We start from the raw sequence: 26,583 nt of genomic DNA, 5'->3' as shown, positions 1-26,583 counted from the left end.
AGAAGATTGGCAACAGCTGTTAGCTCAGGTGCCAATCTTAAAAAAAAAAATTTTGCTTTAATATTTAGAGGTCTTAGGGCCAGCCCTGTGGCCAAGTGGTTAAGTTCACAGACTCCACTTTGGCAGCTCAGGATCTCTCTGGTTCGGATCCTGTGCATGGACACAGCACTGCTCACCAGGCCATGCTGAGGTGGCGTCCCACACAGCACAAGCAGAAGGACCTACAACCAGAACATACAACTATGTACTGGTGGGCTTTGAGAAGAAAAAAAAGAAAAGAAGATTGGCAACAGATGTTAGCTCACGTGCCAATCTTAAAAAAAAAAAGAAAAAGGAAAAAAATCCCATTATGGTCATTAAAAAAAAAATTTAGAGCTTTAAATCTTTCTCTACATAAATCCTTCTTCTGGAAAAAGCCTTTGCAGCAAGATTAGTAATTTTTCCATAAGAATAATTTTTCTGTAACAACTAAGATTAAAATCTGTTTAAATACTTTAATTTACTGAGCCACAAAGTTCTTTCATTTTTCCCTAGTTTAACTTGCGTCATCCCTTCTTTATCTGGCCTTCCTCACCCCCGATCTCCTGACAGGAGGCAGAGGAGTGCAACGCAAGAGCACAGACAGATCTGGATTCCAATCCCGACTTGACCACTAACTACTCTACCATCTTGAGCAAGTTACTTAACCTAGCTTGTAAAACAAGGCTAATAAAAGCCCACATTGCTGGGTTGTTATAAAAATGCAATATACATAAATACTTATACATAAATAAATATAGATATTTATACATATAAAATACTTGGCTCAATAAATGATAAGTAAATGGCAGCTAATGGAACAAGGTAGAGAAAAAACTCCTCCAAAGTTAAATTATCCTTTACAAACCCTTCTTGTTATTAAATTTTCCCAAAAAAGGAATTTATTTCTACAAGTGCAAATAAAGTCTTGGTAGACTTTCTACAGTACAAAGTCATGAACAAAGTTCATCCTGGCTAACGAAAAGGTCACTCAAGTTACTCCGTGGTAAAATTCTTAAATTATGCATTTGATTCTGATTAAATTTATACTGTAAAAGAAATGAAAAAGAACTGACCTTTACCATTCAAACTTCAAGAACACAAGTTATTATGGCCTTATACTACCACTCTTCTGTCAGCTTTAAACCTCTAAAATGCTAGCTAGTTTCCTCATATCATGTGTGTGTGTATAAATATACATATATATACGCACCAACAGAGAGGGAAATAGCAAGAAAAATGCATCTGTTAGGAGCCCCAGATATCTATGTTAAAGAATTGTATTTGTGTTGCCAGTTATTCACAACATAACTAACCAAGAACACCAGCATCAATAAAGGAGACAAAGACCATCAACCAAAAGTTCTAAATGAGGCAGTAAGTTTTTAAAACACCCATATGATAGTAAGAGTTTTGACAATGATAAAGATCTTTATTTCCTATTATCCCTTTATCATTACTTCTATGACTAATAAAATCAATCTTGGATCAACAAGTTCTGCCACAATTTGGATAGTTTCTAGGCCTCTGGTCTGAACCAGAAAAAAACTTCAAAAGAAATCTTGCATATATACACAATGGAATAATATTCAGCCTTAAAAAAGAGGGAAATTCTGACACATACCACAACATGGATGCTAAGTGCTAAATTTTTGTGTGTGACACAAAAAGACAAATACTGTATGATTCTGCTTACATAAGGTACCTTGAGTAGTCAAATTCATGGGAAGAGAAGCAGAAGGGCAGTCTGCAGCAGGGGGGCAGAGGGGGAAATGGGGAGTTTGATTAATGGGTATAGAGTTTGGGTTTTGCAAGAGGAAAAGGTTTCTGGAGACTGGTTGCAAACAATGTGAAGATACTTAACTTTACTGAACTGTACACTCAGAAATAGTTAAGATGGTAAATTTTATGTTACACGTTTTTTACCATAATTTAAAAAAAGGTGAGATTGCTGGGAAGATGGCTGCGTAGGAGGACTCTGAACTCACCTCCTCCCACAGACACAACAAATTTACAACTACTCTTGGAACAACTACCCCTGAGAGAGACCTGAAAACTGGATAAAAAGAACCTCCACAACAAGGGACAGAGCTGACTGAGATAGAAAAGGCAGAAACTCCTTTTTGGAGAGGAAAGGCCACATTCTAGCCATGGCACTTCACAGCCCAGAGCAATCTTAAGGTACAAAGCTTTCCCTGGAGCAGTGGGGGATCTGAGCAGTCCAATAAACATCTTTTGGACTCAGCACAACCGAGACGAGTGCCATAACATCTAGTTTTGCTGGCTATTAACTACAACAGGGAAAACCCCCAGAAAAGCTATCGAACATAAGAGAAAGAAAAGCCCGCTCTTAAAGGGCCCACACACAAATTCACCCATTTTGGAAAGCAGCCTAAAATCACCAGAAAGAAAGGTGCACAGTCATTTGGTGAAGAGACTCACTTGATAGGCTCTGGGCGCATCTCAGTGAGAAGTGAGACCTCCCCAGGCTGGGACCACCTCCTCAGGGACTGAGACATTGGCAGCAGCCATTACTGTGACTCAGTACAGGCGTGCTGACACAGATGGTGGCAGATGCCATTGGAGTTCTTCCCCTAGCCTGTTAACGCAGGGGTCTGCCCCACCCACCAGAGCACCAATTTAATCCAGCTCAGCCAGCAGAGGCAGCTTGCTCTAGGGACTGGCCCCATCCAACAGCAAGCCCTCAGGCAACTTGTGGGCCCACATAAGTGGGGTGTGTGGGACCTCTGCCGTGAGGTGAGTGGGTCTGCCTCTGCGGGTCAGGTCATGCACAAGGGGCGGGCCTGCCTTGGTGGAGTGTGTGTGGCCTCTGCAGCGGGGCAAGTGGGTCCACTTCAGGTGGCCCCGGCATGTGCACAGGGCAGGACTGTGTTGATGGGCTGAGCAGACCAGCAGGCAGTGGGGCTTGTCAGCTGCAGCCTTATGATTCCCCAAACAGCCACACAGGGGAACCAGCTATGAAGCTAATATAAGGTCAAAAGACAAAAGTACTAAAATTATCTGTTTCTATGATAAGAGGGTAACAGATACACACAAAAAAGAGGTTAAATATGATACCAAAAACATAAAATGTGGGAGGAGGGGAGTAAAAGAGTAGAGCTTTTAGCAAAAGGTCAAACTTAAGAGACTATCAAGTTAATACATATTGCTATATACGAGGGTTATTTTACATGAACCTCATGTAATCGTGAACCAGAAACCTATAATAAATACACAAAAATTTAAGAGGAAAGAATCCAAATATAACAGTAAAGAAAACCATCAAACCACAAGTGAAGAGAGGAAGAGAAGAAGAAAGGAACAGAGAAGAACTACAAAAACACCCAGAAAAAAAGTAAAAAAATGGTTGTTATAAACCATTATGATCTCAACAAATTAATTGGAAAAAAAGTAACAAAATGGGAATAAGTACATACTTATCAATAGCTACTTTAAATGTCAATGGACTAAAAGTTCCAATCAAAAGGCATGGGGTGGTCGACTGGATTAAAAAACAAGACCCATGTATATGCTGCATACAAGAGACACACTTCAGACCTAAAGACATTCACAAACTGAAAGTGAAGGGATGGAAAAAGATACTCCATGCAAATAGCAATGAAAAGAAAGCTGGGGTAGCAATACTTCTATCAGACAAAACAGACTCTAAAACAAAAACCATAAAAAGAGACAAAGAAGGGCACTTCATAATGATAAAGGGAACAATCCAACAAGAGGTTAAAACACTTGTAAATATCTATGCACCCAACATAGGAGCACTTAAATATGTAAAGCAATCATTAACAGTCATGAAAGGAGAAACAGACAGCAACACAATAACAGTAGGGGACTTTAACACTCCACTTACACCAATGAACAGATGATCCAAACAGAAGATCAATAACAAAACATTGGCCTTGTATGACACATTAGACCAGATGGACTTAGTAGATATACACAGAACATTCCATCCTCAAATCACAGAAAATATATTCTTTTCAAATGCACATGGAACATTCTGCAAGACAGATCACATAAAACAAGTCTCAATAAACTTAAGAAGACTGAAATAATACCAAGCATCTTTTCTGACCACAACAGTATGAAACTAGAAATCAACTACAGGAAAAAAATTAGAAAAGCCACAAATATGTGGAGATTAAACAAAATGCTACTGAACAACGACTGACTCAACGAAGAAATCAAAGGAGAAATAAAAAGTGACAAATGAAAATGAAAATACAACATGCCAAAATTTATGGGATACAGCAAAAGTGGTTCTAAGAGGGAAATTTACAGAAATACAGGCCTACCTCAATGAACAAGAAAAATCTCAAATAAACAATCTAACAGTGCACCTAAAGGGACCAGAAAAAAACAGAAAGCTCAAAATCAGTAGAAGGAAGGAAATAATAAAAATCAAAGTAGAAATAGATGAAATAGAGACTAAAAAAAAAAAAATCAACAAAACGAAGGCCTAGTTCTTTGAAAAGATAAACAAAATTGACAAACCTTTAGCTAGACTCATCGAGAAAAAAAGAGAGAAGGTTCAAATAAAATCAGAAATGAAAGAGGAGAAACTACAACGGACACCTCAGAAATACAAGATTATAAGAGAATACTATGAAAAGCTATACACCAACAAATTGGGTAATCTAGAAGAAATGGATAAATTCTTAGAATCATACAACCTTCCAAAACTGAATCAAGAAGAAATAGAGAATTTGATAAACCAATAACCAGTATGAAGATTGAAACAGCAATCAAAAATCTCCCAAAAGTAAAAGTCCAGGACCAGACGGCTTCCCTGGTGAATTCTACCAACCATTCAAAGAAAACTTGATACTTATCTTTCTCAAACTTCCAAAGGTTTGAAGAGGAGGAGAAGCTTCCTAACTCATTCTATGAGGCCAACATTACCCTGATACCAAAACCAGACAAGGACAACAGAAAAAAAACAAAAATTAGAGGCCAATATCACTGACGAATATGAATGCAAAAATCCTCAAGAAAACACTAGCAAATCGAATACAACAATACATTAAAAAGAACATACACCATGATTAAGTGGGATTTATTCTAGAGATGCAGGGATGGTTCAACATTTGCAAATCAATCAATGTGATACACCACATTAACAAAATGAAGAATAAAAATCACATGATCATCTCAATAGATGCAGAGAAAGTATTTGACAAGATACAGCATCCATTTATGATACAAACTCTGAATAAAATGAGTATAGAAGGGAAGTAGCACAACATAATAAAGGCCACATATGACAAACCTACAGCTAATATCATACCCAACAGAGAAAAACTGAAAGCTATCCCTCTAAGAACAGGAAGCAGAAAAGGAGAAACACATTTTTCCAAAGAAGATATACAAATGGCCAATAGGTACACGAAAGGATGTTCAACATCATTAACTATCAGGGAAATGCAAATCAAAACTACAATGAAGGGCTGGCCTGGTGGCACAGCAGTTAAGTGCACACGTTCTGCTTCGAGGTCCAGGGTTTGCCGGTTCGGATCCCAGGTGCAGACATGGCACCACTTGGCAAGCCATGCTGTGGTAGGCGTCCCACATATAAAGTAGAGGAACATGGGCAGGGATGTTAGCTCAGGGCCAGTCTTCCTCAGCAAAAAGAGGAGGATTGGCAGCAGTTAGCTCAGTGCTAATCTTCCTCAAAAACAAACAAACAAAAAAAGAATGCTGTAGGAAGAAACACCTACTGCTGGTCTGCTCATAAGCTGTGGTTCCTGCTGGTAGCCTTCTGAGCAGACCAGTGCCAATCGTGGCCCAAGAGAGTCTTATGAGTCTGAATGTTTAGTTGAACCTAAGAAGACCCTTTGGTGAGCGCTGCAACCACCTTATCTTTAAGTTGTGGTTCAGACAGCAATGCCTCCATGCCATACTCAAGATCTCTAGGTTGACTTTCTAATCAAAATATTTTCCAATGATGTTTTTGCTAATGGGGGGGTGGAGAGAGGAGGAATCCATTCTAACCTCCCAGTGATCTTGTGTATCCAGAATAGTACAATATTCTTTCTGTGGTGGTAGTTTTGCCCGCATCAATATGAGCCATAATCCCAATATTACGGATTCTGTTGAAAAGGGGGAAAAAAGACACGTATTATAAAGTGGACATTACCAAACTTATAAAACCAAAATATCCATGCTGTGCAAATTTCACAGCTGCTTAGTATTTCAATAATTTACACAATGGTGTAAAAACTAGAAAAATGGTGCCACAACTAGAAGGGCCCACAACTAAAATATACAACCATGCACTGGGGGTGTTTGGGGAGAAAAAGCAGAAAAAAAACAAAAAACAAAGCTAGAAAAATGGAAAACATATCCCTAGCACACTACTCTGATCAGACAGCTATGTAACAAAAGAGATAACCACAATCTTGTAAATATCTTACATTTACTTCTATAAAAAGTGTGCTGTTGGGGCCGGCCTGGTGACACAGTGGTTAAGTTGGCCTGTTCCACTTCGGAAGCACAGGGTTCACAGGTTCAGATCCCGGGTGCGGACCTATACACTGTTTGTCAAGCCATGCTGTGGCAGGCGTCCCACATATGAAGTAGAGGAAGATGGGCATGGATGTTAGCTCAGGGCCAGTCTTCCTCAACAACAATAAAAAAAGAGGAGGATCAGTGGCAGATGTTAACTCAGGGCTGATCTTCCTCAAAAAGAAAAGGTGTGCTGTTGCTACATTAAAAATTTTTAGCACTGAATTGAAAAAAAAATAGCTTTCAAAATACATATGAATATCTATTTATAATTAAGTAGGAGAGAAAGTCACAGAAATTAGAGCATTCATTAACGATGCTGAATTAATAAGCCTGTGAAGGAAACCTGTAACTGTCCACGGCAGCCTACGGAAAGACACCATCTAAGACAGTACTTACTTAGCTGCAGGAGGGCTGAGGACGGAACGGAGGGATTTGATATCATTTCCTATTAAACCTAGTTGAAAGAGAATTAAAATTGAACTGTTAAATTTAAGAAATTTTTCTTTAATTTACAAATGAAACAAAATAATTGTAAGCCAATACTGTAATTCCAATTAAAGTAAAATCCAAGCTAAATAAAACTCTCATTTACCTAAAATTTTCCTGCCATCTCTAAAGAAAAGGCTATGGATGACAATAAAACAAAGAAAAGTTTTTAAATATTAATTTCTAGATCATATACTTAGAAAAATATAGATTTACCCCAAACTCTGCTGTCTTCTACAGTTCTATAATAAATAGAATTGTAGATAGAGAATTAATGTTCATAACAATGATCTTAAGGCATGAGAAGATCTTGAACCAAAGAAAACTGTAAAATGCACATGTAAACCTGCATTTTCCAAGGCTCGAACAGCTAAGAATGATCCTCATATCAGCTGACAATGAATTTTTGTACAATTTGGAACCTACCTTCCCTCACCAATCCCAAAGACACAGTATCTTTAAAGAAGGCCTGGGAGATATCACTGAACAGAAGCTATAATAATCTAATACTCCTAAAAGGAAAGTATCTCTAGAATAAAATAATGACTGACTTCATGCTTACCATCTATTTTATTAATATTAATAAAGCACAATGGAGTTACATTTATAAATTTAATCTATACCTTCCTGCTACTGAAACCAGTTCTCCCAAATTTCTATCATAAATTAAGAAGAGTTCCATTACATTTTGAAAGCTCATGGTTTGAAGATTGAAAGATAATCTGTACTGCGACAGCTAAATATGCATGGGCAAAACACAGAAACCTAGATACACACCAGTAATGCAGGCCACTAAACTCACACGCCCTTACACGTCACACAGCCAGGCAGCCTTTTTACTCCACTATTCTCCCATGACAAAGACGGTAATGAGAACAGTAACTGGATGAACGCAGTTTCATCGAGTCGCCCCACGCTTGCTAACTTCAAACACACAGAGATTCAGAAGTAGGACAGTTAGCTCCTCGGCCTTCCAGCTTCTAACAGGCATATCACCTAAGCTAAACTACCCCAGATGAATGTTTAATAGCCATATTCCCCAACCTAAACTACCCCAGATAAATGTTTAACCAAACTACTCATAAGAACCCTCAAAATAAATTATTCTGGTAAACCTCTATTGACAAAAAATACTTTTATATAAAAACCAGAATGGACTAGGAAAAAAATCAAGATATTACAGCAAGAGCACTCTACAAGTAGACTCACATGCTAATCTTCTGAGCAGCCACTAAAGCCACCAACTCTTCCCTTTGCTCAGCTTATTAGGATGGCCAGCAGATGAGGAGCATAAGTCGACTGACAGTCCCTCCTGGCATCTATCATAATGCTCCCAACTCCTATCTCAATCTCTAGCTCAACAGCCAAGAAGTAAAAAGGAGCCACTGTTTACAAAATGAGTGGAGACCCCTAATAAGGGAGATGTTTGCAATCGAGAGAGAGAGAGAGAGAGAGAGAGAGAGAGAGAGAGCGAGCGAGCGAGAGAGATGAGGAAGTGGGGGGAAGAGGGAGGGAAGAGGTGAGGAGAGAAAAGGAGGGCAAGCGGGAGAAGGTGGGTGAGGGAGAAAGGGACGGGGGAGAGGCGGATGAGGGAGGAAGATGGAAAGCAAGCAAGCAAGCAGTTTAAGTAAAATCAGAAAAAGCTAACATTTGTACCTGGAAGGGAACTGTAATTTCTTCCAAGAGGCACATGTGGCTTTAATCTTTTTAAACTTGCTCTTATTTTAGAGCAACACACATTCTAATGAGGAGAAAAAGAAATTTAACATTAATTTTATTTTAGCATGACTTATTACAGTAGTTTTAACATCATAACTATGCTTTGTCAGAGGATAAAATACTTTGAATCTCCTTAAAGTAGTCCCAATTTATTAACTCCAACTCTTTTAGAAAGTGACAACCCCAAATTATGCTACAGGAAAGGATAAGATGAATCCTGATCTGCTATTCTGAGCTGCCCTGAGATGACAGTTCCCCCAGCCCCAAAGCATAAGCTTCCTGGAGAACGTGTCTGAAAGACAGACTCTCAGGCTCCCCCAGACAAGAGGACCAGAAACTCAGGGATGGGGTACGACAATCTGTTTTTTAACAAGCGCTGCAGGTGATTCTGACAGCTACCGTTGAGAACCACGACCTTACATATTCCAGAGTAAGACAGGTTAAATATCGTCTCTTGTCTTGGATGCTCCTTGGTTCTCCTCCATTGCTGCTAACAGCTGGTGGGGGTCATGAACTCCAAAACCATTAGCTGTTTTCAAGATTTATAACAATGGCTACACATTAGAATCACCTGGAAAGCTTTTTAAAAACATTTGTGGGGGGAGAAGTTAGGCGAACCAGAGACTGGCAGTTTAAAAGATCCCCCGGTATCTTCTCCTACTGTTCCCATATAGAGGTTGAATATTCTCCATCCCAATTTATCCCCAGACCGCTAGATACACGTTTAATGGCTGCCAGTATATGTGCAACAGTTAGTTAGTGCATGGAATGATTTTGGGCTGCCACAATCTGCCTTTTATGACATCAGAGAATTCATGCCTGTGCCTTCCATATTATTTCTACATTAGTTACGAAGTTTCCAGCAATAAAACACTATTATCCTAAGAAAATGTTTCCACTCCATAAAGACGAGGGTAAAATAGCATCTACCTGTCACAGGGTGTGTAGTCTGAAAGCATCAGCAATGAAAACACTGACGGAAAACTATGTAACTCCTTGGGCCACTAAGGGCCTCAAAATGGAATAGAGAAATAGATGTTCTTCAAAATGCTGCACAGGTGATTTGAAAGTAGCAAAATGAATTTACAGACTCAAGATAAGGCATGCTTCTTCTTGGTTACAAGAGCCCGTCTCCCATATTCCCTGTTAAAAAACTGCTGACAATAAAGATACTAGCACTAGCACACGAGGCATACTCGGCCTTTTGAGAAGTAAAGTAACTAAAATTGTTGAAGCACATTTGATTTTACAAGAAAGCTTACATTAATGTTCAAGCTGGATATTTTCTTATGATTCACTGCAAATATCCTTGAGCCGGACAGCATCTTGGCCCTCCAAACTGTTATTCTCTAAAAAAGAAAAATACAAAATTTTACAACTAAGTTTACGTATTACATGTCAGTAAGACATATGTAAGTAAGGCATGTGTAATACATGTGGTAAAATTGCACTACTTTTAAAAAGTAGGAACAATACTTTTAGCTATCAAAAATTTAACTCACCATTTAGAAAATAATAATTGTGATTAAACATGAGAAATAGTGTTCTCAAGCTTAAAATGTCCCTTATTTTCTCAACACACTTTAATTCTTCAGGTAAGCTATGAAGATATTATAGAAAAACTTTTATTGAAATTACAAAAATATAACAACCAAATGCATTTTTATGTAAATTTATAGGATTAAGTATAGAAAGGTAAGCATCTACATGTTAACTTGGTCGTTTCTCACCAGTAGTATAACTTTTTGCTTTATCTATATATTCTGACTTTTCTACAATAAATACGTAAAAATAAAATCATGTAGAAAATACACAAAAGCAAATCTTCTTCTATGATTATAGAAACTAAGCATCTTTAGTTTAAAAACATTTACTAAATATTCACTATGTTTCAAGTACACCATCAAAGCCATGAGAAATGCGTGCAAGCACCTGAGATTGGGGGGCAGGGAGACATGTAAACAGGTAAGGGTAAACCACTGTGCACCATGTTATGTAAGAAGCCATGTCAAAACTCATTATTTTTCCTCCTAAATCTGCTCATTTCTGTATCTTGAGACAAAAACATTCACCACCCTCATTTAGGAAGTCACCAAATCCTTTAGATTTTATTTCCTAAATATTTATCTTGAATCCACTCCCTCTTCTTCATTTCCAATGCCAATGTTCAGGATGTCTGCAAAATCATGCACATTAGATCCATAGATCCATTCTAAAATAGAACAACGAACATAATGGAATACAAAAAGCTCACTAATATGGTTTGATTCCACATTGCAACTCACCTTTAAGAAACTACCACTTGTCAAAGCCTGGTATAGTATCTAAGATGGTCCACAATTTTCTGAAAAGACTATTAATAGTCTCCCCTTTCCCAAACACATATATGTTTGAGGCTGGATTTTCTTCATACACTTCAGCCAAAAATAAATATTTATAAAGTAACATTAAATAGAGAAGCAGATATAAAATACCAGCTGTTTTCTATTAAGCCAGACATTACAGAGACTTGCAAAATCGTAAAACACTCTTGAAAATTATTTTTGCTTTGGAAAAATATAGGTATTTTCCATAACACTGTATTACTTACATTAATATTTAGTGAATTATTATTTCTAAATGAATTACTAAAATATTTTAAAGTTTTGCTTTAATTTCTACTATTTGAGTATCAATTATAACCCACATAAACAAAATTCTTTGGAGTTCTGAATCATTTTAAAGAGTGTGAAGGGTTCATATACACCAAAAGTTTTGAAAACTTATTTCAACACCATGTTTCCCAAAGTGAATGCCCATGATTATTATAGTTTATAAACAAAAAAATTGTTTACTAAATACTAGAAAAAACAGCTGACAAAATCTGAGATTTTGTAGATAGAGTTGCTTAAGAAGAAATTAAATTTATTTACATAAAATGTGAACTAATTTAAGGAAAAATATTAAGTAAATAATAACACGGATGACATTTAGATATGACTGGTCTTAAAAGGTAGTACTCAAATCACTCGAGTGGGAAATGCTGCTCTAATCCATTCTTTACACATAGCCTTCAAATAAACCACCTCATTTTGTCACTTCCTTACTTAAAAACCTTTATAGGTTCTTAATACAACAAATCTGTCCCCAACTAGGGGACATTCACAGCCTCATACTCTCCTATTCCCTACTCTACACTGGGGAACTCTAACCAAAATTCCCCAGACACACGACGCTCTGACACCTTCACACCTTTGCGTGTAACGCTGCCACTACCTGAACAGTCCTAGAGCCCCACAGCTCCACACCTGGCCCATTTCTACTCAATCTTCAAGCCCCAGCTTCGAAGCCTTTCCTAACTTCCTAGAAAATTTTAATACTACCTTTTCTGTGTTTTCGTAACACTTGGAACTTCTATGTACTCATGACAACTATGGTAACAAGTTCTCTCCACTACTGTGAGCTCCCTAAAAGGAAGGCTCCTCTGTCAGCAGTGCCTAACACAATGCCTCAAACATTTTTTTTTTTTTTGACTCATAAAGTCATTTATGGCTCTCCACTGACGTTCTTTTTCCTCATGGGTCAATGATCTTTAATGAAAATGATTTCATGCTGGTGCTACCAAGTGGGTTATTCTATAAGGCCCAGAACTCCTCAGGTCCTGGAGAACACACAAGCGCTCACTGCAAGTTCTAACACCTGATTTGTATAAGAAGGGCAGTAATGAGAAAAAACGGGTAAATATCCATTCTACATTATTGGCAACAAGTCATACAACCAATAAACAAAAAGAATCCACAAATTATTTTAAAAAAATCAGTGGACTATCATGCCTGTAAGGCTTACTACACAAAAACAGGAATCATGGGACACTAAAGGACGATCACAAAATACATGAGTATGCAAGCAGAACTGAAGATGATGTCACTGAGGACCAAGTAATGCAGGAAATTAGATTCTAAAGCATCAAGTTAAAATAGTCTGTGTTTGCGGTTGGTATTTGTTAAGCAGGAAGGGGAATCGGGGCAGTTGTAATGGCAAGACAGGAGGTCACCGAAGGCCTCAATAAAACAGCGACACTTAAGCAAAGACCCGAAGTGTGTGAGGGAGGCAATACGAGGGGAAGTGTATTCCAGGAGGAGAGATTACCTGACTTACTGTATCTGAAAATATACAAATGCTAGTAAGAATCAGCTCAGGTTTTAAACAAAATGACAGATCTCATTAGAAGATGGAGCCTTAAAAAGCTGTGTCCAATCTAAGCGCTAAGACTTAGGGGGATGAACATCCCGGCTTTCGCGCGGTTACTTTGGCTCCCATCATAACTAAACCAGGCACCAACCCGTGGGGCAGCTAAGGGAACTCCTGTGACTGGCAGCAAAAGGGGAAACCTGACAGCTCTCTCAATTAGACGTGCTGTCTCGGAGTGACCTCTTCCTTGGTGGCACCAGAGGATCACTACACGCCAGTGCACCCAGCACTCTGCCCAGGACACCGGAGGGCGTCAGGGACTTCAGATCTGGTCCAGAAAACAGAGCGCGGTCTTCCCTTCCACCGGCGGCCGAGGCCCGGGAGCCTCCCTCTCCGGTACCGAGAGCTCTCAGGCCTCCGCATCCTTCTCCGCCGCGCGCCCCACACAGCGACAGACGCGCAGCCCAGGCGCTCCCGCCGGAGGGCAGAGGCGCCCGCGCCGGGGGACACCGGGGCGGAGGCGTCCATCACCCGCCGGGACTGGCTGCGGGCAGGGGCGGCGGGCGCGGGCCGGTACCCACCTGGCGCTCGGTTGCAGCCTGGGGCCGGCCTCTCCCCGCCCGGCTGTGGAGAGGGGGAAGGCGAGCCGCGCCGGGCTCTGCAAAGGCCTCAGGCCGCCACAAGCCACCTGCACGAGCGCGCGGGTCCCGCCAGAAGGACAACTGCTCTCTGTCGCTCTGCCCCGCCTCCCGCCGCCCTCCCCACTTCCGGCGGTGCGTCACGCAACGCCGCCCGCCGGCAACTTCCGGCCTTCCCGCTATAGGCAGAAGACGGAGGCCCGGAACGGGTGTGTGGCGCTTTCTGTGGACTCCGTCGTTTTCGAAGTGTCCCTTTCCTGTCGCTGGGTGCGTGGAGTCGGCTCGTGGGTCTCCAAGACCCGAAAGTTGAGAGCTTCTTTGCGCCCCGGCGGCTGCGCGTGGCGGCTCGGCGGCCGGCACGATGGTGAGCTGGTCCCCTGGGGTGCTCGCGACGCGGGGCGTCTGAGTTGGGGCCCCCGGGAGCCTGGGCCCGGGGCGAGGGTGACGGTGAGGGTGAGGGCTGGTGGGCGGAAGTGAGGTCCCGCGGTAGGGACGCCGTGGGCTCCGCGGAGAGAAAGCAGCTCACTGTGGGGACAGCGAGTGGGTGTTTGCCAGAGCACAGGCCTTGGAGCGAGACAGGTCTCCCCGGAAAGTGCCTGGCTTGGCCGCTCGCGTGCGGTCCCCGGAACCCAGCGCTGAGCCGTGCCGCGGGGACGGGTGGCCTGCCTCCCACGGGCCGGCAGCGGGGGAGTTGCGGAGCCGGGTCTACAGCCCGCATCTGCCTGCCGGATGCCCTCTCTCCCTCCTGCCTCTCTAATCTCTGTCTGTCTGCGAAATCGCGTTCCATACCGCGCTCAGGGTTGCTGCAGAGTTTATGTGCTAGCAGTTGACAATACACCTGATAGGTAGTACCTTGTTGATCGTTACTTAGCATTATTCTCCGTGCCGGAGTTGGCTTTGCTGCATCGTTGTTTTCTTTTTTGCAGTGTTAAAATGCAAATGGACTGGGGCCACGTGTTTAAGATAAATAAAATTGGCATGTAAAATAGGCACTTAAAAAGCAAAAGGGGATCCCATATATTGCTGGTGAAATGCAAAATAGTACAGGCACTTTGGAAAACAGTGTGGCTTATGTCTCCACAAAGACTTCTGTGCAAATGTTGATTCACTGAAAACTAGAAACGATGCAAATATCCATCAACTGGTCAGTGGATAAACAAACGGTGGTATGTCCATATAATGGAAGACTACTTGCCAATAAAAGGGATTGAAGTACTGATAGATGCCACAGCGTGGGGCAATCCCCAGGGCCTTATCCTAAGTGAAAAGCTGCATGCAAAAGGCTACATCCTGTAGATTCCATTTTTGCGTCATTCTGGCAAGGCAAAACTGGAGGGATAAATATCAGATTGGAGGTGGAAAAGAGGATTGCCTTCAAAGTGACACAGGGGTACTTCCTGGATATTCTCCATCTTGATGTGGTGGTTACAGAACTGTATAGCTTGTCAAAACTTAAAGCTGTACACCCACACCTAAAGAGCATATTTTCAGTGTGTTTAAATTTTACCTAAGTAAAACTGACTTAATTTTTTTAATAAGTATTAATAATGATGATGATGTTATTGAAAACCAGATTACTGATGTTCAGAAAAAAGAGAGAGAACATGGGATCAGGTCATCCCTTTTGTGGTCCAGTGGATTTTGGACAGTTCCCTCCAGTGAACAGTAACTTTCACTGAGATGATTACAGCTGTAAGTCCCAATACTTCATATCATCCAGGATCAAAATTTGTTTAGCTTACATCATGTGAATAGGTTTACTAGTGCAAGAGTTATTTAAGCAAGTGAACGTTTGAATGACATAGGGCCTTCTATACTTCATATGCTGCTCAAAAGAAAGTATTTTAGAATAATTGTCATTTTTTACAATTAAGGTAGCATTTCTTGTATTGTTATAGCCACAAAACGAATATATTGAGTTACACCGTAAGCGCTATGGATATCGTTTGGATTACCATGAGAAAAAGAGAAAGAAGGAAGGTCGAGAAGCTCATGAACGTTCCAAGAAGGCAAAAAAGATGATTGGTCTGAAAGCTAAGCTCTACCATAAACAGCGCCATGCTGAGAAAATCCAAATGAAAAAGACGTAAGTGATCATTTACTTGTAACAAGTTAACATATTTTGAGTAATAGCTATTAAAACTAATAATCTTTGGGGCTGGCCCAGTGGCATAGTAGTTAAGTTTGCGCACTCAGCTTCAGTGGCCGAGGGTTCACGGGTTTGGATCCCAGGCACGGACCCAGCACTGCTCGTTAAGCCATGCTGTGGCGGTATCCCACATCAAATAGAAGATGGGCACAGATGTTAGCTCAGGGCCAAGCTTCCACACACACACACCACCCCACACCCCCACACACAAATAACCTTGAATCTTTTTTCTTTTTGGTAGTATCAAGATGCATGAAAAGAGAAACACCAAACAAAAGAATGATGAAAAGACTCCACAAGGAGCAGTACCTGCATACCTGCTGGACCGAGAGGGGCAGTCCCGAGCTAAAGTGCTTTCCAATATGATTAAACAGAAACGAAAAGAGAAAGCGGTAAGCACTGGAAATCTAAGTCTTTATTTCTTTTTTGTTCAAGAGAATTACTTAAATTCAAATTTGAGGTTCTTAGTTTGTTTCTTCAGTGTAATTGGAAACATGAAGTCCAACTGCTATCCCCATTATTTAGATATTGGAGTCTTTGTAAATTTCATTTTGCATAAAATGTTTAAATAATAAAAAACTTGCTTTATTATCACCAGAACATTTTAGCATTTAACAGGTTTTTAAAAATTTATTAGAATACCATAATCTTTAGTTTTTAAAAGAATTACTTAAAAACAAAAAGTCAGTAATCAGTGAATCTCAAATTCAGCATTTTAACGGCTTCCTATGCTTGACGACTCCTAATGCTGTGCTGTTGTGGAGCGAGATACGACTGCTGCTTGTTTTTACTGCCCAACAGTGTCAAAACTGTAAAAAAGTGGAAGTGGAGAACACCGTAAATGAGCTGACTTAAGTACATACTCCGCAGGGTGTTTTTCAGTATTTCTGGATTTCGCTTGGTGTCAAATTGTTAAATTCTGCTAAAAACAGAGAGGAAAAGGCATAGATACTATTTTTAAACACCTGTGGGTGGCAGCAGACTATGTGGTATCTGTATTTAAAGAGCTTACAGTCTCCGAATTTGATTCAAAAAAATCTTACTGCTGGTTTTTTGGTATGTACTTATTCAAAATTAGAATGGTAGAACTTTAGCACCAAAAGAAACTTGAGAGATGATCCACTTCACCCCTCCTCATTTTATAGATGGGAAGACTGGCGTCCAGGAGGTTGTGAATCATTCTTCATGGGCACATATCTGAAATAGTGGAGTTGCTTCTAGAACCTGTGTCTTAGTGATAAGTCCAGAATTCTTTGTACTGCCTTGCACCGCTTCAGGTTTTTCACAGAATTTGCATTCTAGGGAGGTACAGAGTATCTGGTGATGATCTTGTCTTACTAGTAATGTAATCTAAAGATCCATTCAAGGATTGTAGAAATACGAAGATATATTAAGAGGTGGCGACAGTCTTCCAGTTTGACACTATTAACTATTTAATAAGCATACACACCACTGAGAGAAGTCACTGCCTTATTGCAGGTGGTATTTTTCGTCCATAACGAAGCATTAACATCTTTAGCTTAAGCGCACCATTTTATTTAACATACCCATGGAATGTGAGCTTTACTAGTTCCAGTTAATTTAGGGCGTGGGAGGACAGTGCAGACCTCTAGACAACAGTGAAACCCACATCCTGTTGGTTAAGAAAAAAAGTGAATCTCCTACTTTGTGCAACTAAAACGTATTTGACTTTTTATTCTCATTGTCTTTTACTCACAATGCAAATACAACTGTGGTCTGTTTTTAGGGAAAATGGGAAGTCCCTCTGCCGAAAGTTCGTGCTCAGGGAGAAACAGAAGTATTAAAGGTTATTCGAACAGGAAAGAGAAAGAAGAAAGCCTGGAAGAGGATGGTTACTAAAGTCTGCTTTGTTGGAGATGGGTTTACTCGAAAACCACCGAAATATGAAAGATTCATTAGGCCAATGGTAAGTCTCTTGCAAGAGTACAGTGGCTTAAATATTAGTTCCTGTGTTAAACTGAAAAAAGTACGTTACAATTTCCTGAAAATCCTAAAATTGATACAAAAAACAAGCTGAAAGACATTTTTAGGCTATTTTTATTATTTTAAATTATTGATAGTGATGGCTTAGCACTATCATCAAGAATCTTGTCTTCAGCTTCTTTAAGAGACTTGAGATGAAAAAGAATTTCCATTACAGACATTGTCAGTGAATCCTCACTTTTAAACATGACCTATTAGAATCTTCTTTTTTCACAGTCATTTTTCTCATTCAGCAAGTGGTCTACTGTATGCCTGACACTTGTTGTCTTTGAGAACAGTTAGAAAACTTGAGTAGGACTGTTTTTTCAAGAGTCACTTCCAGTTTCGTAAGAGAAGTATCTTAATGCTTTTGAAAACATTCAGTATGCAGTCATTGAAAAAAAGAGAATATAAAAGGTGGGACTTTAATTTTTGTTGCCAGCAGTGATAGTCAAAACCAGTCTCCACCCCCATATAATTGAAGATATATTTTTGCAAAGTCCCTTTAAACAGACTGAATTATTCTCCCAGCTGGATATCCAGCCTGCTTGGAGAATCAGAGGGAGGGAAGTTGGCAGGGTCACTCTAGCTCTCAGCCTGAATAACCTTTAATGGATTAAAGCATTGTCAAACAGCCTGTTTCTGTAAATAGAGTTCTGTTGGAACACAGCCATGCCCCTTCATTTATGTGTTGACCACAGCTGTTTTCTTCCCGTGGAGTTTGAGTAGTTGCAACAGAGACCTTACGGCCTGCAGAGCTTAACATGTTCACTGTCTGGTCACTTAGAGGAAATGCTCACCCACTCCTGGATTACATCACAGACTCCCTTTGTTTTGATTTCATATTCATAGTCTTCTAAATATTGACCTTACCAGCTCTACAGGGAGAGAATATACTAGCCAGGCTGTTGTAGGCTTTCTGTAGCTTGGCAGATATAGTTCTTATTCTTAATTAATCACATGGCATTCTGAATGGTATAAGTTTCTAACAAGCTTGATTAATGAGTCCATTACTAAGAACTTGACTTAGTATTATTTGTCCCCTACTCCCATACAGGCAAAAATCAAATTTTAGAGACGGCAGTCTTGTGGCTTCCAGAGTGCTACCCCCCGAAAGACCATGTGTAGGTGCCCAGGTGCTGGGCTCTCTGCAGTCTTTGAGCGGTATTACCGTCAGCACAGAGAAAGCTGACAGCCCACCCCTTGTTCCCCATGGGAGGGAGCTGAGCAGGAGGACTTGAAATCAGGACAGTTCAGTTTGATTCTGTCTACACGCCAGTTAACCTGGGAGTAAGTCATTTAACCTGCTCACCTTTGTGTTCTCATTTGAACAGCAGTAGGGTTGTGGGGTGTCCTGTTTAAGTGAGCTGTGGCGTAGCGCCTGGTGTGTGTAACGCATCCTCAGTGTAGACAGCCCACCGAGGGAAAGCTGAGGAGGGCGCTAGGGAGCTGTCCCACGGTAAGCACTTCTCAGGAGCACACATTTATCCCTTAACTGTCAGGTTTTTAGTCTGTAGGATTAATTTTATTTGATGCTTTCAGATTTTACTCTGTTCAGTCCTTTTTTTTTTGGAGATGACTGGAAAAGGAAAGCAAGAAGGATCATTCCTCATTGTTAACGTTTTGTGTTTTGGACTTGTGTTTGACTTGCCAGGGCTTACGTTTCAAGAAGGCCCATGTAACCCACCCTGAACTGAAGGCCACCTTTTGCCTGCCCATCCTGGGCGTGAAGAAGAATCCCTCCTCCCCGCTATATACCACTTTGGGTGTTATCACCAAAGGCACTGTCATCGAGGTGAACGTGAGCGAGCTAGGCCTCGTGACACAAGGAGGCAAGGTCATCTGGGGTAAGTTCGTTTTTTAATGTGGGGCTGCTGCTGTTAGAGTCCTAAAATAGAAATTTTCAAGCTGACAAAGTACACAGCAAATTTTAATGCCAAAGAGCTAGATAAGTTAAACTTGATTTAAATCTTTAGGAAGAAGACTTTTTGTAGAAAAAGTATTTGGGAATGCAATTCTTTTTAATTTAGCTCATTGGTTTCAGTTACGTAAGGTGTACTACATTGCCAGATTTATTTTGATGCTGTTTATTTAAAAAGACACTATGAGGGAAGCAGATGCAAAGTTATGATTATAACTAAAAAATATTGGAAGAAAACACAATAAATTAACCACGAGCCGGGGAAGGGAGGCATACATCAAGCACATGGCCACACTATTTCATTATTAATTAAAAAGTGATGTGTGTCATGTGGCAGTTTAACATTTTTTCCTCACTTTCTTAGTTTTCTACTTTTAGTCCCCAGATATTTCTGAACTTTAATGTTCTTTGAAAGGAACAAATATACCGTATAACTTAGTGAGTCTTCATATGAGGCACTGGCCCATACTTCACGCTGGCTGACCTAAATTTTAAAATAGGTTGTTAAACTGATTTGAAACTTTTTTTTAAACTTGAAGCATTTTCGCATAAGAATTACGTGGAAAAGTAGCAATGCTCAGGTCAATCCACTACGGCTTGTTAATACAGCATATGAACAGAATGGAGCTGACCACCATTTGTAAAAACAGTATTTATATAAAAATTGTATTCAAAACTCAAGCTTAGTCTTGAGTGATTTAATTTTATAAAGTCTCATTTATCCTACTATCATTCATTTTTTTCTTTCTTAAAAGTGGTAATTAGAAATATTTTGGGCAGGGGCTGGCCCCGTGGCCAAGTGGTTAAGTTCGCGTGCTCCACTGCAGGCAGCCCAGTGTTTCGTTGGTTCGAATCCTGGGCGCGGACATGGCACCGCTCATCAAACCACTCTGAGGCAGCATCCCACATGCCAAAACTAGAAGGACCCACAGCAAAGAATATACAACTGTGTACTGGGGGGCTTTGGGGAGAAAAAGGAAAAAATAAAAAAAATCTTAAAAAAAAAAATATTTTGGGCAAAAGTTATACTCTAAAGTTAATTTCTACTGGCTAACATCCATCCTTTTTCTGTTTTGTTTTCCTTAGGAAAATATGCCCAGGTTACCAACAATCCTGAAAATGATGGATGCATAAATGCAGTCTTACTGGTTTGACAGCAGTTTCCCACAAGTAGCTCCTTAATGATTATTGAAGACTACATACCAATCAATCAGGAAAACCACCATTACTGTGATGTTTCTGAATACTGCCAACCAGCCTTACACGTCTGCAGTCATCAAGAGAACTATTTATTCTATTGTAAAAAACAGTAAAATGGCCCAGTTTTACAAATTGGTCTTTATTTTTGGGTCTGTTTAGCATTCATATGTTCATAAAATTCAATGATTAAAAAAGCAGTGATGGGGCCGGCCCCGTGGCCAAGTGGTTAAGTTCACACACTCAGCTTTGGGTGGCCTCGAGTTTCGCCGGTTCAGATCCTGGGCACGGACATGGCACCACTCATTAGGCCATGCTGAGGTGGCATCTCACATATCACAACTAGAAGGGCCTACAACTAAAATATACAACTATGTATTGGGGGGATTTAGGGAGAAAAGGCAGGGGGGAAAAAAGGATTGGCAACAGTTGCTCAGGTGCCAGTCTTTAAAAAAAAAAACTGATAGAAATGTCCTACTTCATCAGTATCTGCATTAATAAGTGGGTACTCGGCAATGCAGACCTGTCGTTAGTGGAAAAGCCAGTGCAGTTGAAAACCTTGTACCATAGAGGTTAGTGCACACTTGAATATGGGGCCTCGGCTATGAGACTGTCATGTGTGATAGCTTACCTGAAGTCTTTTCCACCTCACTGTTCATCATTCATGAGAAATGCAGCGTTAACACACGGTCATGTTTCAGTTTATGAAGTGCTTACATGCAAAGTATCTGAGAGAAGGCATACTACACTAAATAGGAAGAGTTCAGAAGAACTTAGACAAATCTTTTCACCTGTGATTAATCCTTAATTTCTTCATACAGTCAGTCAGTGAATTAGTATTTTAAATCTTTTTTCCTGTCATTCATATATAAAATACCTACTTGGAACTGTATTTTTTCATTGAAACATGAATAAAAATATACCAGGATGTTTATACTTTTAGCATTTTCCATATTCTAAACTTAGGGTAGTAATTTATATTTCTAGAATGGTAAAAATTTGTTTGAATAACTCCAGCTAAAATAGTTTTAAAAAAGCCTGTGGTGATGCCCTTAAAAAGGAATTTATTTGCAGTTGCTTAGATAATACAAAAATGGTCATGTTTTAGGGTTGTAACTTGGTCAGAGCACTTTTGTGATCTGAATTATCTATTTGTGGCTTTGAGCTTTAGGGTGTCTAGATATAACATGAATCTATAATCACAGTAATTGTTTCAAATTCTATTTATTTTTTAATAAACAATTGTACTTGAAAGTACAACCAATGTGATAACTGTACCTTTAACAAAATCATTTAATGTCTAAACAAATTGAATATCTAAACACATCTTCATCAATGAAATTAGGGAAAATGAAAAGAATTTCAAAACACAGACCAGGAAACAATCACAAAATATAGGTTTAATTACTACTTTTAAACTTAAAAAAAACCTATCAAGAAAACAAACATAAGTACTTCAGTAAGACTTGCTATTCTGAATAATGCAACATCTTTTCTAAGTTGTATATAAACATAGTAGAAGCTTTAGAACACACAGACACTTAGGAAAAGAAAGGCTAGTTCCTTGGGAATGACTATCCAGTATGACAGCTACTTCAGGATGACAGAAGCTGAACCTTGTTAACAATTAGATTTTAACAAATGATTCTGCTACTAAGAGAAATGGAGAATGTGTGAATGACTTAAGTTTTGGAATGTGAAAGGAAAAACTAAAGCAGTGGATACTACAGAACTGAGGTTTGCTTATTTTTAGAACCAAAACCAAGCAAATTAGCTATCTTGTACAAAGAAAGCTTGATATTAAGTATGCAAACAGAAGCATAACACTTGTAACTAGTCACGCCCATGAGAGACTGGATAACACCCTAAACACCATATTGCTACTAGTGGACATACAGGGCAGAACTTTATTTCTAAAATACTGTTGCACAGATGAGTAATGTTAGTATAAATTCTTTATTTACATTAAGATGTTTCAGTTTGCTGGTGTGACCAAACCTTAGAAGGTAATCCCTAAGGGTGAAGCAGAACTTAAGAGCGGATGATTTAGGTCCCAGGTAAAGGCTCAATTTGATGCAATCGTAAACCTTCAAGATATTTTCTAAAGTCACTGAACCGTTTTAGGTAACGTTCTGGTGGTCAGTTAAAAGTGAACCATTAGTCACTAGTAATTGTTATCCTTGCCATGATAATTCTCTGCACTGAATGGGAACACCATGAACATACACACATTTTAAGTAGCAGAAGACGGACATTCTGTCACGCTATTTGATTTTATAAAAAATCATAAGAGACCCTCTCACCTTTACAAGTTATAGAGGAGATTTATAATAAAGTCTTAAATATATTTCTGTGATGTCTAGCAATTGAATAATTTAAACTTGAAAGTAGAAGTAACATTTTGCTAATTACTGCTTTATATTACACAAGGAAATATATAAGTATTTACACAAACTGAACTCCCTTCTCCACAAGTAAGACTTCTAAGCAAAAAAGCAGTTCACAAAGGACTATACAATGTGACTGGACACAACGACTAGATGAGCTGGGTGAAATCAGATTTCAGTCTTCTAATTTTGAAAGTTTTTCTAACGCCTTACAAAAACGACAAGTATCTGATTAAGTTTTATTTAGATTCCTTATGGAGGATAAGTTTTGTTATAAATTCTATACTCACTGGGTATAGAACTCATTTACTGAACATGGAAGTTAGGTTTTTTCACATGACCTAACTTTTCCTTATCTACCATCTATAATTCCCAAAATAACATTTTCTGTCAGAATATGTAACAAAATTTTCTCGTATGCTGAAAAGTTTTGAAATTGCTTAAAATGCACTTAGTGTTTAAGAATAAACCCAGTTTACCAAGCTTATCCTGTTAGTCCCCAGTGATCATATATGAATAAACTTTTTTGTCAAGTCAGTGACCACTCACATCAAGAGTTGTCAGAGCTCTATCTTCTTAAACTACACCTTTTTAAAGAAAATATTTTAAAGACAACAATAAACAATCCAAGTAAAAAAGTAAAATACCTAAGTGTTAGGTTTTTAAATCTATTTTAAGAAATTAAAAATGGAAAGGTTAAGAATTTACTAAATCTTAACATTCCCCTAATTGTGGTACTAACAAAAGTTTCTCACAAATGTATAAAACAGCCTAAATGTCTGATAGATACGCTAGTATTAGTCATACTTATTCTTTCACTTAATTAGTATTTGTTGAGAAGACAAATGGCCAAAGTGCTTTAATTTCCATTTACGGTGAAATAATCTGGCTTACCTCTGACCAATAATTAAAGAAAATGTAGGAGATACAAGTATTCAAAATTTTACATAAATAGGAGGGTTCGCGAGCTAGCTTAGAGATTTTCAATTCAACTTAGTAGATCTTTCTAAAATACCAACATCCCAAAATAAGATTTGATGGCATCCCCCGACTGCAGGCTGAATAAACCTGCGGCACTCATCTTCAGCGCCTCCGACAGGGACCAGGCAGAACATGTTTTCCTCATGTAGGGACCAAGCTGTTTGAAGAACAACCGAAAAGGTCTCAAAGCATTCTCCAACTTAAGAGCAAATTTGAGAGAACAGAATACTTCCAAAGAGTAGGATTGTTTGAAGATTCTCTTTGGAGTCTAAGAACCACCAATCCATTTTTCAATAAATTACTATACAAAAATTAACAACCAAGAGGTTTTTCTTTTGTTTTCCTACGCAGAGGCCTTTGCTATGGCAACACCATGTCCACACACAGGCTGGCTTTTAACCTGTCGTCACAGAACAGGTCCAGAGTGAGCAAGGCCCCAGGGACAACCGCAGCTCCCAGGGCAGCTCTATTCCTGCCACCCAGGCCCAAGGCTGGGGTGCAGCCCATACCTGCCCAGAAACGGATGCCAAGGGCCCAAGCTGCCAGGCAGGTCTTTGGACAGGAGTCAGTCCACGGGCCAGGGAAGTGGATGGCGGCTGAGGGGGTTGTCAGTAAGATTCTGGACTAAAGGCAGTGGCAGGGTCAGGAGACGCCAGAGGAAGGGTTCTCACGCTCCTGAAGTACACACGCTAACGGGTGAGGAGGAAAGCACAGTCCCCGCTTCAGGTGGAACTTCGAAGGCTTACGCTAGTGCCCAGAGGCCCACGGGAAATCCCTAGCAGTGCTGTTGGCATCAGATGCTACAAAGAGTGCGCTGGACACAGATTTTGTACCTTTTCACAGACACTGAAGTCAAAGGAAGAAATTGCCTCTACACAACTAAGAATTAAGAGGCCCAAACCTTCACAAACCTTTGACCACAAATTTCTGTATTTGTGCTCTCACTTAGTTGAAGTTATATTTATTCTAATTTACTGACATTTTTGTTTAGGCATGCCTACATTTTAAAAAATGGTGATTAGTTTTGATATTTGAGATAAAACTTCTAGAACCTTCACCAAGTTTACTATTAAAACCCTTAGTATAAAAGATTTCTGTGATCCTTACAAGTAATAGAAAGCCTACTACTTTCAGTTTTTTAATTTATATTTTCTGAAATATTAACGGTCAGATGTCTCCAACTGCTAAAGAAAAAATAGTATGATCTGGTTTCCCAAAATTGAAACATGGTTAATAAAAATAAAAAATTGTATTTACACAAAATAGCTGAAAAATTAAGAAGAATGGTGAATCCTAGGGTCCTAGTGGGGAGGGAAAAACGGCATCCTAAGTCCCAATTGAAATTCTGGAATTTTTGTCCTGTGCCCCATGCTATTTATTAAGGATCATAGTTAAAAACCACCACTATGTCACAAGGAAGAGGCTTCATGCTCTGCACGCCTTCTCTTAGGTCAGCTTGGCTTTCTTCTTACCAGGCCCTTTGTGCCCCTTGGCCTTTCTCCTCAAACTCCGCCTGTCCACCACGGGCACCTCCACCTCGATCTCCTCTGAGCTGCTGTCCACAGTCTTCTCAGTTGATTGTGTAAACTGATCCAGCTGCTCCGAAGACGCCTCCGACTGCTCCTCCGACTGATTCTTCTGTCCCGCGTTCTGTGAAAAGGGCACGTCTTCGAGTTCGACCTCTATCAGAGAACTCTGCTGGAGGGCCGCCGCCGGCTCCTGGGGCTCGGGAGCCGCCTCCTCGCCCTGGTCTTCCAGTGAGGAAGTGGTGTTGGGGGACAGATTTTCAGAGATGGATTCCTCAGAAAACTCAGTCATCACAGAGTTTGGAAAACCACTGTCAGACCGCTCCTCATTTGGGATAGCAGCAACACTGTCTGAACTCCCAAAGTGCGCTTTCTTTCTTGAAACTAGTGGCAGTTTCTCTTCGGGGTGCCCCTTTTCATCAGCTGGGCCTTCCTCTAGCAACATTTCTGAGTCAGTTATATGTGAGGTCTGAAAACAAAAAACCTGGTGAACAAACTTTTGCAATATAGTTCTTACATAAATTATTCTCAGCCACTAATATGCAACGATACAGAACTGCACTTCAAAGAACTCAGTGCTCGTTACTTCTGTCAATCACATGTACAGATTCTGGATATAACTCAATCTCTTCAAAACTATCTTAACGTGATAACTGGACACACTACGTCCTTGGTTTAAAGATACAATAAAAGTATTTTAGGGACCGGTCCCACAGTCTACTGGTTAAGTTCAGTGAGCTCCACTTCAGCGGCCCAGGTTTGGTTCCCAGGCATGGACCTATACCACTCATTGGTGGCCACACTGTGGCAGTGACCCAAATACAAAAAAGAGGAAGACTGGCACTGATGTTAGCTTAGGGCAAATCTTCCTCAAGGAAAAAAA

General features: G+C 39.9%; 3 protein-coding genes across 73 annotated transcripts in view; 1 reads left to right on the top strand and 2 right to left on the bottom strand.

The window, feature by feature from the left end:
* The window catches only part of GFM2 (GTP dependent ribosome recycling factor mitochondrial 2), a 109,425-nt gene extending 95,786 nt beyond the window's left edge, over positions 1-13,639 (bottom strand). For 20 of the 23 annotated variants that reach the window (XR_011525732.1, XR_011525724.1, XR_011525728.1 and 17 more), the window contains exons 1-5: positions 13,500-13,633; positions 10,011-10,097; positions 8,686-8,770; positions 6,940-6,997; positions 6,028-6,125 (exon numbers count right to left, since the gene is read on the bottom strand). Coding sequence is in view for 4 of the 23 variants with exons in the window: in XM_070571639.1 (XP_070427740.1) it covers positions 6,028-6,125; positions 6,940-6,997; positions 8,686-8,770; positions 10,011-10,073 (304 nt within the window). In the remaining 19 variants the exon portion in view is untranslated. Of the gene's footprint in view, positions 1-3,886; positions 4,940-6,027; positions 6,126-6,939; positions 6,998-8,685; positions 8,771-10,010; positions 10,098-13,499 lie in introns of all 23 variants that reach the window. The other 3 variants (XM_070571642.1, XM_070571640.1, XM_070571638.1) reach the window with 3 other exon arrangements.
* A 27-nt stretch (positions 13,640-13,666) lies between these two features.
* On the top strand, positions 13,667-20,941 carry NSA2 (NSA2 ribosome biogenesis factor). The gene is made up of 6 exons (XM_008526997.2): positions 13,667-13,920; positions 15,455-15,642; positions 15,947-16,097; positions 17,453-17,632; positions 19,343-19,535; positions 20,696-20,941. The coding sequence occupies exons 1-6, from the start codon at positions 13,918-13,920 to the stop codon at positions 20,761-20,763; spliced, it is 783 nt and encodes a 260-aa protein (XP_008525219.1). The 5' UTR covers positions 13,667-13,917; the 3' UTR covers positions 20,764-20,941.
* Positions 20,942-22,014: 1,073 nt separating this feature from the next.
* The window catches only part of FAM169A (family with sequence similarity 169 member A), a 61,736-nt gene continuing 57,167 nt past the window's right edge, over positions 22,015-26,583 (bottom strand). For all 49 annotated transcript variants that reach the window (XM_070571649.1, XM_070571672.1, XM_070571643.1 and 46 more), the window contains one exon: positions 22,015-26,169. In XM_070571649.1, coding sequence (XP_070427750.1) covers positions 25,621-26,169 — 549 coding nt within the window. In that variant the 3' untranslated portion in view covers positions 22,015-25,620. The remainder of the gene's footprint in view (positions 26,170-26,583) is intronic.

The sequence above is a fragment of the Equus przewalskii genome, chromosome 13 (assembly GCF_037783145.1).
Source record: "Equus przewalskii isolate Varuska chromosome 13, EquPr2, whole genome shotgun sequence".
NCBI classification, from domain to species: domain Eukaryota; kingdom Metazoa; phylum Chordata; class Mammalia; order Perissodactyla; family Equidae; genus Equus; species Equus przewalskii.
The sequence above is the reverse complement of the archived record's forward strand: the minus strand, read 5'-3'. Positions and strand labels throughout refer to the sequence as shown.